Source organism: Magnolia sinica, chromosome 5, assembly GCF_029962835.1.
Source record: "Magnolia sinica isolate HGM2019 chromosome 5, MsV1, whole genome shotgun sequence".
Lineage (NCBI taxonomy): Eukaryota > Viridiplantae > Streptophyta > Magnoliopsida > Magnoliales > Magnoliaceae > Magnolia > Magnolia sinica.
In genome coordinates, this window is record NC_080577.1 from 10295761 (window position 1) to 10309943 (window position 14183).

The 14183-nt window shown below is 41.5% G+C and overlaps 1 protein-coding gene across 1 annotated transcript; it reads right to left on the reverse strand.

The window, feature by feature from the left end:
* Positions 1-6795, reverse strand: LOC131245408 (probable serine/threonine-protein kinase PBL7). The gene is made up of 6 exons (XM_058244858.1): positions 6378-6795; positions 5396-5631; positions 4840-4975; positions 2328-2586; positions 1635-1767; positions 1-582 (listed from the first exon to the last, which is right to left on the reverse strand). Exons 1-6 carry the CDS (start codon positions 6532-6534, stop codon positions 283-285), a joined length of 1221 nt encoding a protein of 406 aa, XP_058100841.1. The 5' UTR covers positions 6535-6795; the 3' UTR covers positions 1-282.
* Positions 6796-14183: the final 7388 nt, after the last annotated feature.

Consider the following 14183-nt stretch of genomic DNA (forward strand, 5'->3'; position numbering starts at 1 on the left):
GCAATGCAAACGCTGGCCAGAAGCCAACGGACACTTCAACAAGTGCTTCCTACAATCAAGCTTAACTTGGAGAAATAGCGTTTTGTTAGTCCTACAATCAAAGCATAATTTTGAGAAATAGTAAACTTTCTACCCATTAAACCAAACTAATCAAAGCTAAAACCAAATTAAGCTACTGGAAAAAGAGCTAAGGATTTCTCTCCCAGGCACAATCCAGCCCATGGTAGACTACCTCTAGATAGAGAAAACAGCAAGGTCTTTGATGTTATAGAACTCGGAATTTCAAGATCCTGCATTCCCACATTCAGAAGCTGTAGGAGACCTGGCTATAGGAGTTGTAGGAGACCTGGTGGTATGAAAGCTAGAACAGCTGCCTACCTTTGATGTTGGCTTGCGATGCTTCACGAGAGGGACCAGTGACTGCACCACGTCTGCCATTAGAGGCCTGTAATCTGCTTCCGCTTGTACACACATTGCCGCAATGGCTGCCACCTGAATAACCTCCTTCATCGAATACTGACCTTCCAATGATGGATCCATGATCTGTACAACCTTTTCTCTATCCGTGAGCCGAGGCAATGCCTTTTAGCATACAAAGAGGAATAAGGCAAAAGGATAATTAATATAATTATAAATTCAGGGTCACAATTCAGCCAGGAAAAAAAAATGACATGATAAACTGATAAAACTGTCACCCAACAACCAAGATATAGCATCATATAATGTTAACAGGATTGCAGAGCCTCAATTGACAGTGAGATAAAAACCATTCTGGTGAATTTATCACACTTACAAACTGTGACTTGGTGCAGAGACGTGGAAAATGCCCATTTCCATTTTAGACACTCCCCAAAGGCACATAGAGGACTGTTAATCCATCCCAATTTGCAGGCACATCAAAATCATTACTCCAACTATTAAACAGCATCCTAGTATTACAGCTAACAGAGCCAAAAATGTTTTGGGTGTTTACTAGAACTTAGTGACCTTCCATCATTGAGCATCATGAACTTAATTCCAGCAGGAAACAAATGAACCTGAATTTCAGGACCGAACCTAGGACATTTTAGGAGTGAACCTTGCACATTTTAGGAGTGATCTACACATACAAGGATTTCTACCAAGAGAAGTTATAAGAAGAGTGCTCTGAAGTGTCCCGACTGAGAAACCATGCAAGTGGGGAGCATTCTTAGCTGATCCACTCTGATGATCTGATGGGTCCAATCATTGATAGGAGATACCCCAAAAATCTCGAAAGTTGAAACATTATACTCCTTTCAGTGGCCCTACGGTTAAGAAAATACAGATCCATTGGAGAGAGAATGCTGGAAATTTCTCGAACATTTTTTGAGCCTCCACCACCCATGGTGGATCCCATCAGGTCAAACAGTCTGGAGCACCAACCATGGGCCCCACTTCAACAACAAGGCGCATCAGCACACTATTCAGGTAAGGAGGCATCAATTATGCAATCTTCCGTAGGCTTGGATAGGCTATAGATCAACAGCAAGGATATAATTTCTGCAGTTTTCTTTGTAATTGGTGTCTGGAACATGAAATCTAAACTAATTAGTTGTGGCAGCAGATATTACTTGCAGGGAAATTAATTGGAAAAAGGAAACAGGATTCCCTACCCATGATACAAGAACACCTTCCCCAGGAGCCCTCTTCATGTCAACTGGAACCCTGCCTGTGAGCAGCTCCAAGAGCACAACCCCATAGCTGTATACATCTGATTTGGTGGTCAAATGTCCAGTTAATGCGTATCTGTGTGGGAAAGAGACCTTCATAGTTAGAGTTAAATCATATCGTCTATTATCTTTTGCCTTAAAATTTGAAAAATAGAGAGCATGGTTATTTCATTTATAAGCATGCTACTGTAAGTGGCAGCAGCAGGTAATAATATTTCTGTTGATCTTCCAGGAAAAAAAAAAGTAAGCTACTGTCAGTAGCAGCCATGGTATTCTGTAACGATAACGGTTACCGTGATACCCACCACCATTACCATTACAATATGGGCCATAACGGCCATTACAGTCCCCATAATGGTTGTTACAGTCTTCTTTTTGTTTTTTAGATAAACATGTATCAGCCCCCTAACGACTGTTATGGGTCCATTATGAGGGCCATTACGAGTTTTTATATATATATATAGTAGCCGTTATGACCCCGTAACACATAACAGTTGCCACCGTTACTGTTATGAATGGCTATTATGGTCCCATAACGGCCGTTACGGCACACCTTGGTGGCACCTTCCCTAGCAGTCAACAAATATATGAGTAATTCTTATTTTAAGAACAAATAGTAGAAGTTGTAGTTCTTACTCGGGAGCGACGTATCCTTGGGTGCCCAATACACGGGTGGAGACATGCCCTCCAGCTTTCTCTGATCCAAGCTTGGCCAAGCCAAAATCTGAAACTTTGGCATGGAAGTTCTTGTCCAAGAGGATGTTGCTACTCTTGAAATCTCTGTGAATCACTGGGGGGCTGACATGTTCATGTAGGTATTCCAGACCTCTGGCTGCTTCCAGAGCTATTCTCATTCGGGTCTCCCAGTCCAACTTCGAAACGCCACCATGGGAACCTGTGAATCTAGAATCACACCAATAAATTCATCTTGAAGGGACATGTAGCCAACATGTATACATTTGCTTAATTGTGTATATCTGAGAGACTTGCGGATAAGTGCATGCTTTGACCAAAAATTAAAAATAAATAAAGTAGCACAGCCGTCCAATGAAGGTATGTTCACCAGTAAAGGTTGAATGGTATATGACAGAGCAGGCTTCAAGGCTAACCATGTATACTATAGAAAAAGCAGATGATTAGATAGAGGATTTCCACATGAGTGATGATAACAAGGATAATGCTTACAACTTTAATATGGAGTCCTTTCAAAAAAAAAAAACAAACAAACAAACAAACAAACAAACAAACAAAAAAATAAAAAGTAAGAAAGAAAAAGAAAACCATGGATACGTAAGTTTCTTGTGTTACTTTTCTTGGGCGTCATTCATAAATGAGGCTAAGATATACAAGTTTAATATGGAGCCTACACCCATTTGCAAATCAAATGTCAACAAAAAAGTTTGTCCTCCTATCTTTTCATTTTTAATAAAACCACACACACACAACTAGAGGGAATAGAACATGAATGTGCACACACAACTAGAGTGAATAGAACATGAATTAGGTGGCGCGTGCACAACAATCTAGGCTGCATAGAACATGAACTAGGTGGCATGCATACACACTCGCGCACACACCAATCTAGAGTGAAGAGAACATGAATTGGGTGGCTACAGCCTTATGGTACTGCCTTTGGATACGGCTATTGAATCCTCAATAACAGCATGCCTGTGCTTCTTTCCTTTTTCCCATTTCTGAAATACTAGAGCAACTCCTGCATCATTGACTGACAGTTCTGACAGTCTATCAACAGCTTAATTCAGCATTAGGTCTCCCGCAATCCTTCTGCTTAAAAGTTAGATCCATCTGTTAGAAATAAAATGCTTGTGCATATTTTGTACTTCATGGGGATTATGATTCAGTCATCTAATTATTGTTTAGTGTTCCAAGGACATCTTAGTGTAAGGCATTTCAACCACATACCATCTCCCTTCCCCTGACAAATAGCATATGATCTTATATAATTAACACTAGCAGTAGCACTATCAACGTTGTCAATTGATATATGCATTTGTTCAGAATTTCAAAATGAGGCTTATGATCAATATGGAACCTCACCCAACCTTCTAGTTGCAAAGAACACTAATTCTCAATATATCCAGAGATCCCAAATGCTCAATCAACATATTCTCAAACCGAGAAGGGACCACCCATTTGGAACAAAGCATTGTGATTGTTTTGAAAATAAAAGAGTTTATGTTTTAGAATCAACAATCAGAAAGTGAACCACAACATGCGCATGCATGCACATACTCGGACCGAACCACATTTCTAGAGAGAGATACATGCTAATGTGCAGCCCACATTGTATGCTGCTTTTGGACGGAACTAAATAGGTGTTTTTCTTTTCTTTTATGATTTACAGCACCAATTACAGTTGTGAAGGAAAGAACTTAAGGGGCTGTTTGGGGTGAGGGATTTGGGCAATTTGTGAAATCCATAGATTTCAAATATCCCCTGCTTGTGTTTTGTTGAGGATTTGTCAAATTCGTAGATTTCTCAAATCCACAACCCCGTAAATACATGGATTTGGGGCAAACCCAAATCCCCAAAAGAACTAAAGACTTCACAAATCTACAAAATGAAGGACTTGTTTAAGCAATAAAAGTTGTTGCATATCAATATATGCTTCCAAATCCAATAATTTGTAGCTTGCTTCCAAAGAGTGGACTTTGAGATTTGCCAAATCCAAAGCATTGAATTTCTTAAGTTTATGAAATTATCAAATCCATAGTTTCATTTCCTCAATCCCAAACAGGACCTAAACGACAAGATCGACACTTATGTACTGCCAATCTACCACATACAGAAACCAAGTGCTGCACAAGATGTCAACATCACCTCTGTTCATGCAGATAGAAAGAAAGACAAAAATTCTCAACAGAACCAAAGCAACATGCCTGGTGGTATCCCTAATTAATATTTCCTTTAAAGAAGGCGAGTTGTGGGGTCATCAGAAATTAGAAGAGACTAGTAGCACTTTTGCATCTCTGATTAAACAAGAGTATCTGAAGGAACAAGTGGTTCCCTAAATCACCCAGCAAATGCATAGCAAGCAAGTTCTTCCCATCTAGAAAAAAACAACAACCAGGAATATATTCAAGCAAAAACCAAAGAACTGTCAAGAAAAACCAGACAATGGGCATACCACTCTCAGGATAAAGGTGCTCTTGCAGACCTCCATTTGACATATACTCATAAACCAACAATTTATGGTCATTATCTGTACAGTAACCCAGCAATGCCAGCAGATACGGAGAAAGAAGACGGCTAAGCAACTCCACCTATCATCCAACAACTAATTAGAGAGTAAAAAGGACATTCACCTATCCAAATAGCAAATACTCGCCATCCAGAAACAACAAAGAAGAGCTTTGCTAGCAAGGCTTGCCCAATGTGCTTGCCCCTATTGCTGACAATGTGATTACACAAACCATTCATCTAGGAGGCAACCATATATAGCCTGGATGGATTAAAACTGACTAATCAGATATCCTCGTCATATATAGGAAAGTGATCTAGAAATTCCTCTTCAAGACCACTGTCAGTAAGATTTTTCCAGGTCAGCCATTGATGGTGAGACCCAATAGATGACTACTCTTGATATCACATGGTGAGGGAGAAAGGTCGAGCAGAGTGGACGAACCTTGTCACACACACACAAGGACAGCCGGTTACAAAAAGCATTGATTGGCAGAACGAACCTCCATTTTGAACTCCTCTTCCCCCTGCTTTCCGGATCGATCCATTAACTTAACAGCGATCTTCCTCCCATCAGGAAGGACGCCCCTGTAGACCGAGCCAAAACCGCCATGCCCAATAACATTAGCCTTGCTGAATCCACCAGTCGCAGAATGAAGCTGCTTGAAATTGAAGACCTGTACTCCTTTCTCTGTAACAACTTGCATCTTTGAGGTACCATCTCTATCGCTGGTATTCCCTTTCAAATTCAAAAAGGGGAAAGGGGGAAAAATAAGGAATTCACATGAATCAGTCTCAGAATATCAAAAGATGTTGAGGCATTATAGGATACACACGAACAAAACAAAACCACGTTTCTTGTTCACGCCTGGTAATTATATAGGCGGACCCCTCTCATTCGGTGATGTGGAGCATTCATCTGATGGTTCCCTTCACAAATGGGCCACAAAAGAACACCAACTCCGATCTTGACAAATGGGGACCTACTAATGGACAGTTTAGCCCAAAGGTCAACATTCAGCTGGAAGGAAATCCACATTGTTGTAATTTTCCGATGGGAAACCAGGGTAACATGACCCATCCGTGATGGGCCCACCAAATGAACGATCTGGAACACAGAAAGGTGGGGCTCACCAGTAAACTTGCCGGCAGATATAATATAAAAAAAAAGGCCATTTTCTAGACTGAACATTGTATATTGTTTAGAAACTGTTTTGACATTTTCTTTTTCCATCATAGCTCCCTCCTTTCCTACTTTTGGCGTAGAACAAAAGGCATATGATTCGAGTACCAAAAGCAGGAAAAAGGGGGTGCATGCATCAAAAAAGTGGGCGGCGGGAGTAAAATGTGAATTACAAAAAGAAAGTAAAACCAGCAGAAAACCCTGAAGAAAGTATACAACCAGAACAGCAACAACATTTAAAAATCTCTAAAAATGAAAAACAAAAATCAACCGAATCGAAATAAAACCCTAGAAAAACTCACTGGAATGTTTAGTCTTGAAGCGCTTGGAGACCTTGTTCCTGATGTAGCAGTAATAGCTGAAGGCAACGATCAAAGAAACCACAGCCAAGGCAGCGACTACAACGATCACCACAAGAACAACAACCTCCTTCTTCGCATCTCTACCTATAGCTTCCATCCTCTCTATAAGAACTTGAACTTCCAAACCCTAAACGTAGGAAATGAAACTAGGAGAGGAAGGAGATGGCAGAGAGGAGGAAGGTCATGGCATCTCACTCTCTCTCTCTCTACTGCCGTTTCGCCAGCTTTCAGCTGGAAGGTATTTATAGGGATGCTGAGGAAATGGCAGTGGTGGAGGTTTTGAACTGACTGATTGGACCCTCATTACGGAGAGGAGAGAAAACAACAAAAGAGCGTGCAGTGCTTTTCTCTATGCAGAGAGAGAGAGAGAGAGAGAGAGAGAGGTGTGAGAGAGAGAGAGAGGGCGCCAGGATCTGAAATTGAACGGACGCAATTAGAGGTCCCTTTCTCGTACATGCGCATAGGTATTTGTTCGGGGGAGCTATTTGATACTCTGGCTGCGTATGAAGCTTGATACGTAGGAACTGAAAAAATACACATGCGGGATATATGAACTCAGATAAAACAGACTATTGAGATAAATCCCAAGATCATATTGGTTGAAAAACCTGAGCCGCTGATTCGTCGACACATGTTTTTTGAAAGAAAATCATTGATGTCTACCAATTTATAGTTAGATGATCAAATTTTATTAAATCATATTAACTGGGACCCATAATTTGGACGGTTTAAGTTGAGTTTTGTATTCCATGCGTGTGATTTTTTAGTGCTTTCAAAATGCCTGCGTATCATCCGTCGACACTCTGTAGAGTGTCGAAGTTTTTCTCAAATGTAAGTGGGTTTAGCTATTCCCACACGCACCTCTCTACACGCATTTTGTACGTTTTGGACCGGAATCGCCTACCAAAACGTTTTGGGTCCCACGGAGGTGTATATGTGAAATCCACCCGGCACATCAGGTGATGACCCTTATGTTCACCGTACATAAAAAAGATTAGCCTGATAAAAGAACTATAATGGACCAGAGAAATGGGAACAATGTAACATTACGCTAAATTCTCTGATTTACGCTGGGCCACTTGAGTTTTGGATCTGGCTTATTTTTGTATCTTCCATGCATTTTGGTGAATCTCACCTGATGAACGGTTTTGATGAAAGATACCCACCATGTTGGCACCACACATAAATTTATGGTTGGCATACTACTAACATTATTCACTCTGGTGTGCAAGACCTGATGTTTAGATCTATCTAAATTTTGACCCCAGGGTCTATCATCAAGCGACCCACCTGATGCACGGAGTGGATTTCACATATACAATAGGGTGGGACCCAAAGATACCGATTCTTTCACGCTATGCCTAAAACAGGTGTGATAGACAACTCCGGTCCGGGGCCTGGTTCAGCCCTTGCATAGCAGACGTGTGATCGATGTGGCATTCATTATTTAATAAGCGCTATAAACAGCCCTTGCACGGGGAGCGGATTGTGAGGCTCTTACTGTGGAGCACCTTTATGTATGTATTCTACTTCCATGCTCTCTGTCCGTTTTTTCATTTCATCTCATGCATGATCCAAAAAATGATGCATATTCGAATCTAAGTAGAATGCAGCATAGGAAATAGTTGTGATTGAACGCCCCACCATTATAAATTTCTAGGGCCAATCTCAATGTTTTCGTAATATTTATTTGCCACCTAAAGTTTTGGTTATGTTTATTTGTCATCCAACCTATTGGGAGTGTCACAAATACCGACCCCTTCAAAGAAGAAAAGAAGAAGAAGAAGATGGACGCAAAATGCTGGTGGCTCCTAAAAAGTTTATAATGGTCAATCACTACTATTTCTTATGGTAACTAGAGATTAGGATTTGTATAATTTTTACAAAATACCTTAAAATGATTTAACATATCAGATGAATGACATAGATATATGATACATATATCAAGGTGGCCTCATGGTAAGTGCGGACTGAATTGGCTCCCCATTGCACCAAAGAGAAACGATATATTGGACCCCTATACGAAACCTTCCGTGCACCAAGATGCAGACTATTGTCGTCACCTCCAATCTTCTCCCGTGAGTGGAATGCAGCCTTAAGCTGAAGGGGGTGAAGGAGTGGGTTCTTAGTACAGCAAAAAACGGGTAAGTTATGGGGGCATCACCGCGTTATAACCACATTGTTTATCTATTCGAAGATTCCATTTTAATTTTATTGCATTAGCCGAAGAATGAGGTAGATCCAAAGCTCAAGTGAACCCACCACTTAAAATAGTGGGACATTGATACCTACTGTTCAAACCTTTCTGAACCCATCATAATGTTCTTTTTTGAGATCCAACCTCCTTGTAAGTTCACATAGACATGTACAGCTTTAAGAAGTTTTAAATGGTAGAAGTTTAATCTCCATTTCTGTGGTGGATCTGCTTGAACTTTAAATCTGACTCATTATTTGGCTCATGCTCTGAAATGATCTCTCCAAATAGATAGATAGTGTGGATGCAACACATACATAATAGTGGGGCTACAGAACATGGTGACTTCACTTCAGCAGCCAAGTCGCTACTGATTATGTCAATAACTAATCCTCATCCCCATTCACCTATCTTCAGCATGCGCATCATTTACATTCCGTCAGCTAGTCTACAAAAACCCAAATCAATCCAGTGGTCCTATCACATGAGAATAATTTTAACCATCCATTTTTGCTCACCACTAAGTTTACAATTCTTTATCATTTCTGTTGATGTAGAAATATGGTTAGCCTTTCCTAAACTCACGAACCTGCACAAAGGATAGATAAGGAAGACTGTCTCATGTAGAGAACCCTTTGATGCCTAAGTCAGGAAGAGAATTTGGGTTTAGTTGAATATTGATGGTTTAAGGCTAAAGATTGTGCGTACCTTTCACTTTAGGGGTTTTCTTATTTATAGGTGAGGAGAGGCGGTGTCGTACAGAGCACCTATCCTTGTTTGACATGAATTTATTATAGTAGGATTTGGACTCCTGTGCGGTGGATCTTTCTAGATCCTTGGCTAGAATCTCAGGGTAATCTATGTGGGAGTCCATTTCTATGATCTTAAAATGAGATCGCTGACAAACCTGATTGAGGTTAAGTCGGATCCTACAGAGAGCATGTTCAGCTGTCCTGAAGTAGTCTGACCTATTTCACAACTAAGGTTGGTGTTGCTTTCGTTGAAGGATGGGTCTTGCCGACTTTTTTTTTTTTTTTTTTTTTTTGGCGGAGCTTGTTAGTACACCCCCCATCAGTTCACACTTCACTGTTAACCACCCCCACTAGGGAATTGATACCAACACCACATTGTTGAAACGTGGTATCTTTCACTCAGTCTACCACTTGACCTATGGATCAAGGTGTGGGTCTTGTTGACCTGAGATGAGTTACCTTACTTCAGATCATAGTCAATTAATAACTATCTTCACCTTGTGCCTAGAGGTCGGGCTCAACCTTTCTCCATACTTAGCATTGGAGGTCGAGCTCAGCTTTTTTTGTTACCGGGTTGAGGAGAAGGAGGTTGGATCATCACTCCAATTGTTGCTTTAAGAGCTGACCAGGCCCGTTTAACAGTAGGCCGGGCTATTTTCCTCGTAACAATTTTATCGGTATATTTTTTTTAAGTAGTCTAAAAAAAGAGAAGACTGGTCCTAATTGACGGATGAGATCGATGCAAAGATTCTAAATGCAACTATAAGTGTATGGAAAGTGGATACACTTGCCTCGCCAGGTCAGTCCTCCACACAGAAGTAAAGAATTTGGACGGTTGGACTTTTTCAACAGCTCTCCTTATTTTGTAAAGGCTTTTCATTTTTTTCTTGTGTGTGTTCATTATTTAGTAATATCCGCAAGGTATGATTACCTGATCCGCGGACGAATATAGCTAGGACAATGACCATATACTCCGGCGGAGTGTGATGGCCGATACGCACGTACTCATAAATTGTTCACAAATTGCAGAAGTGGCATACAAATTAAACTTTTCCAGATTATGGATCTAATTTGTATGTATCATCAAACAAAAATTACACTTATTTGATCATCTGAATATTAGATCAGTGGACATCTAATATCAAGTGGTCCTACTTCATCCAAGTGTCCAGAAACCAGAGTTTAAGATTTCTCAACCAATATTATTTTGGGATGTCACTTTCATACAGTAAATTTCACAATATATTCGGTTTGATTGGAGCTAATGCTGCCACGTGCCCAATCTCTACTCACCTGTGCATCAAGCGTCAGTCTCTGGCAAGTATCAATTAGTCACGGATGGCAACAGCGACTCCTATCTTGGCGATTCCACGTCATCATCTCGGGAGAGTGATGAGCGCTCCTACCTAGAGAGTCATGCAATCCGCAGACCGGCGAAGAGAACCGTTGACACGGTCCCCGCCAGGCGTTCTTGAAGATGCAATTAGCGGCACATGTGTAAGATATCAAGCCCGTTCATCCTATCGGGCCCACGTCGATCAATCTAGAAGCTTTTTTATCATATTGTACTCGCCACATGTATGCAAAGAATCGAAGAAGAGCTGTTTCTAGGCTAGAGAATGTTCTCAATGGGACCCACTTGATGATTGGATCAGTGTTTCACACACGTGCCACTGACTGCTTCGATCTCTCCTCATTCATCTACGACTGCCTAAATGTGCAAGCGTGGCACGCGGAAGGGAAATCGCCGCAGAATCTGTATGTTTGCTGGGACGCGACAAATGGCAATCGGTATCGCTGCTGGTACGGTACAAGCGCGCACAGATATCGCTTGGTATACATGCGCGGGGTGGGCTCCAGTTGGCGGGTTGATTGGAGGGAAAGCAGTTGACCGGAAGTGCTCCACTTGTTCTAAACATATGGTTAGGACCCCCCTCCAATGTATGCTTGCACGTGTCACACGTGTGCAAAATCCAAGCCGTTCATCGGACATAGCCGCCTGTGTACGATCAACAGTCTAAATTCAATGTAAAGGCACTGCTGGTATGATGATCATATCAACCTGATTAACAAGACAGAATTTAGACGGTTGGATTTGCGTGATGATCAGCTTGTGTCTTTGACATGTGCCCTACGTACGTTGCTACTTGAAAGAGGTGAGTGGGAATGGAAATGAAGTATGTGCAGATCCAAGCAAATTCTTGGGTGGTCCCACATCGAATCAGAAAGGTAGGAATTAGAGGAGAGCGGATTAGGTGAGACCCCGGCCTCACCCAAGACGGTGCGGCCGTTACCGTGGGGCCCACCTTGATGTATGTATTATGCATCCACGCCGGCCATCCTTTTTTTTACGGATCATTTTAGGGAATTGTCCTAAAAATGAAGCATATCTAATTATCAAGTGGACCATACCATAAGAAACAGTGGTGATTGACCATCCTACCATTAAAAACTTCTTAGGGCCCACCTTAATGCTTCCTTAGTGTTTATTTACCATCCAAACTGTTGATAAGGTCACCTAAGCGTGGATGAAGGGAGAAAAAACAAATATTAGCTCGATCCAAAACTTTTGTGGTCCATTAATGGTCAATCACCACTGTTTCTTATGGTATTGTCCACTGATAATTAGATCAGTTTCATTTTTGGAATAATGTCATAAAATGATTTATAAAAACTGATGGACGGTAAATACATCAAGGTGGGGGCCGTACCGTCTTGGGTGAGGCCGGGGTCTCACCTAATCCCCCGTGGAAATGAAGTGCGCGGATAAAAGAAGCAAACCATAGCTACTTTTTTCAAGAGCTGCTAATCTCATCAGTTTTCTAACTTCCAAAGCCTTCATTGCCATTCTAATCAACTCATTGAGCCCTCTCATCCATTGCAGATGGGAGATGGTACAATAAGCCCTGGTGCATTATAATAAGGTAATCCACCCATATCTGTATGGCATGTGATATCTTAAAAGCTAGTACTAAAAAAAGTGATGGTGTTTTTATCTGTCAATTGGTCCACGGGGATTTGGGCGGTGACCCCATCGCTTATTGTTGGGATGTGGGCGGATCTGATTTGGCCCCCACTGGGACCTAGACATAGATGACAGCCATGTCAGGGGCTCCTTAGAGCCGGCTGTAATGTATATAAAAAAGGCAAATTGAAGGCTGAGTGCACCACACCACATGAAGCATGAAAACTTCCTAGTGCGCACTGTTATGTTTCTTTACCATAACTTGATCATAAATATCAGCTTGATTCAAAACTTTTGGTGGGTCCTAAGAAGTTTTCAACAATAGGCTATCTCTCACTGCTTCCTGATAGTAAATTTACTATTTATAGTAATTGTTCTATCTGGTTTAATCAAACTAAACTTTAATGTAAATAATAAAAACGGAATATAAAGAATTTTCAACCATAGATTTGATGAAATCTTGCAAATTCAGTATGGGTAACCTGGCGTAGCCAGGTTGGTTGGCTAAAGTAGCCTCTCCTACCTCAAAATTATATATGGTAGGTCAACTCATTCCAGTTTGCATGACACACCTGTTGTAAGGTTTTGACGCTCCAGATCACTGTCGCATCCGATCAAGCCTTTTCTGGTCCATCCCAGACATGAAAGTGTCCTCTCCTACCTCAAAATTATATATGGTAGGTCAACTCATTCCAGTTTGCGTGATACACCTGTTGTAAGGTTTTGACAGTCCAGATCACTGCCGCATCCGATCAGGCCTTCCCTGGTCCATCCCAAACATGAAAGTGTCCACAACCCACTCTACATCACCCACTGTAATGTTTATATTCCATCCAATCCATTCATTTTAGCAACCCACCAGGGTCACGAATTGCCTGTGCACCCCCAGGAAGATATGTGGTCTGAAGCTGTAGTGCTCACAGATGCCCACGAGAAATCCACTCCATCCATCAGTTTCTCAAGCTCACAATAGGACAGGATTCCAATTAAGGCAGATCCAAAACACAGTTGGAAAACAACATCACACGAAACAGCAGGGATCGAACACTCACAATTGGACACTTTGTGGGGGCCACGTAAGATTTGATCAGGATGATACCTGTGATTAAAGCTCGTCACACTGGTAATAACCTCATGAACGGTTTGGATGGCATATAAACATCATGGTCAGCTATAGAAAGGTTTCAACGGTGCATGTTCCCGTTCTCACTCAATCCCACCGAGTTTTGGATCAGCCTGATTATAGTATTCCTATCCTATTGTGAGCTTGAGAAACCAATGGAGTGGATTTCTCACAGAAATACGTGGGCCCCACAGCTTCCGACGACAAGAACTTCCAGTGGGGGCTTGAGTGCCGTATGAGCTTGCTTTTTAGGACAAATGGTAGAAACGGGGTAACACGTGTACGGACTGGGTGGATCTGACATATATAAAGTTATTCCCCCTATGTTGAGGGTAGGGGTGCCCTGTATACCTACCGGCTTAGGTTAGCGTTCCTCCTCGACCAACTCTACCAATCTCGAATCCCCGATTCTGCCGCCCATACCTCGGAAAATCCACAGGCAATGCGCAAACAAAGGCAGCCAAGATGCAGGTCTTGGTGTTCTTCTAAGGTGGGCCACCCATTAAAAAATAACTGAATTAAAAAGATACCCCATAAAACAAAGACAAGCCCTGTTTATTTTAAGATACGCACACCTCCATTAAACACCCCCACCCCGGTTTTTTTTTCGTTTTGCACACCCTCTTTTTTTCTACTATGAGTAGAACCAACTACTATTTCTGCACTACTTAGTACCAATAGTTTAAAAAAGAGGGGTGTGAATCAGAACAGG

Bases quoted from the DNA above. Each gene is read 5' to 3' on its own strand.
- LOC131245408 (XM_058244858.1), bottom strand. From the start codon at position 6,534: ATGGAAGCTATAGGTAGAGATGCGAAGAAGGAGGTTGTTGTTCTTGTG. The intron at 4,976-5,395 runs GTTCGTTCTGCC...GTTGGATGATAG, and splicing joins AAGAGGAGTTCAAAATGGAG to GTGGAGTTGCTTAGCCGTCT. The intron at 1,768-2,327 runs GTAAGAACTACA...TTTCCCACACAG, and splicing joins CAAGGATACGTCGCTCCCGA to ATACGCATTAACTGGACATT.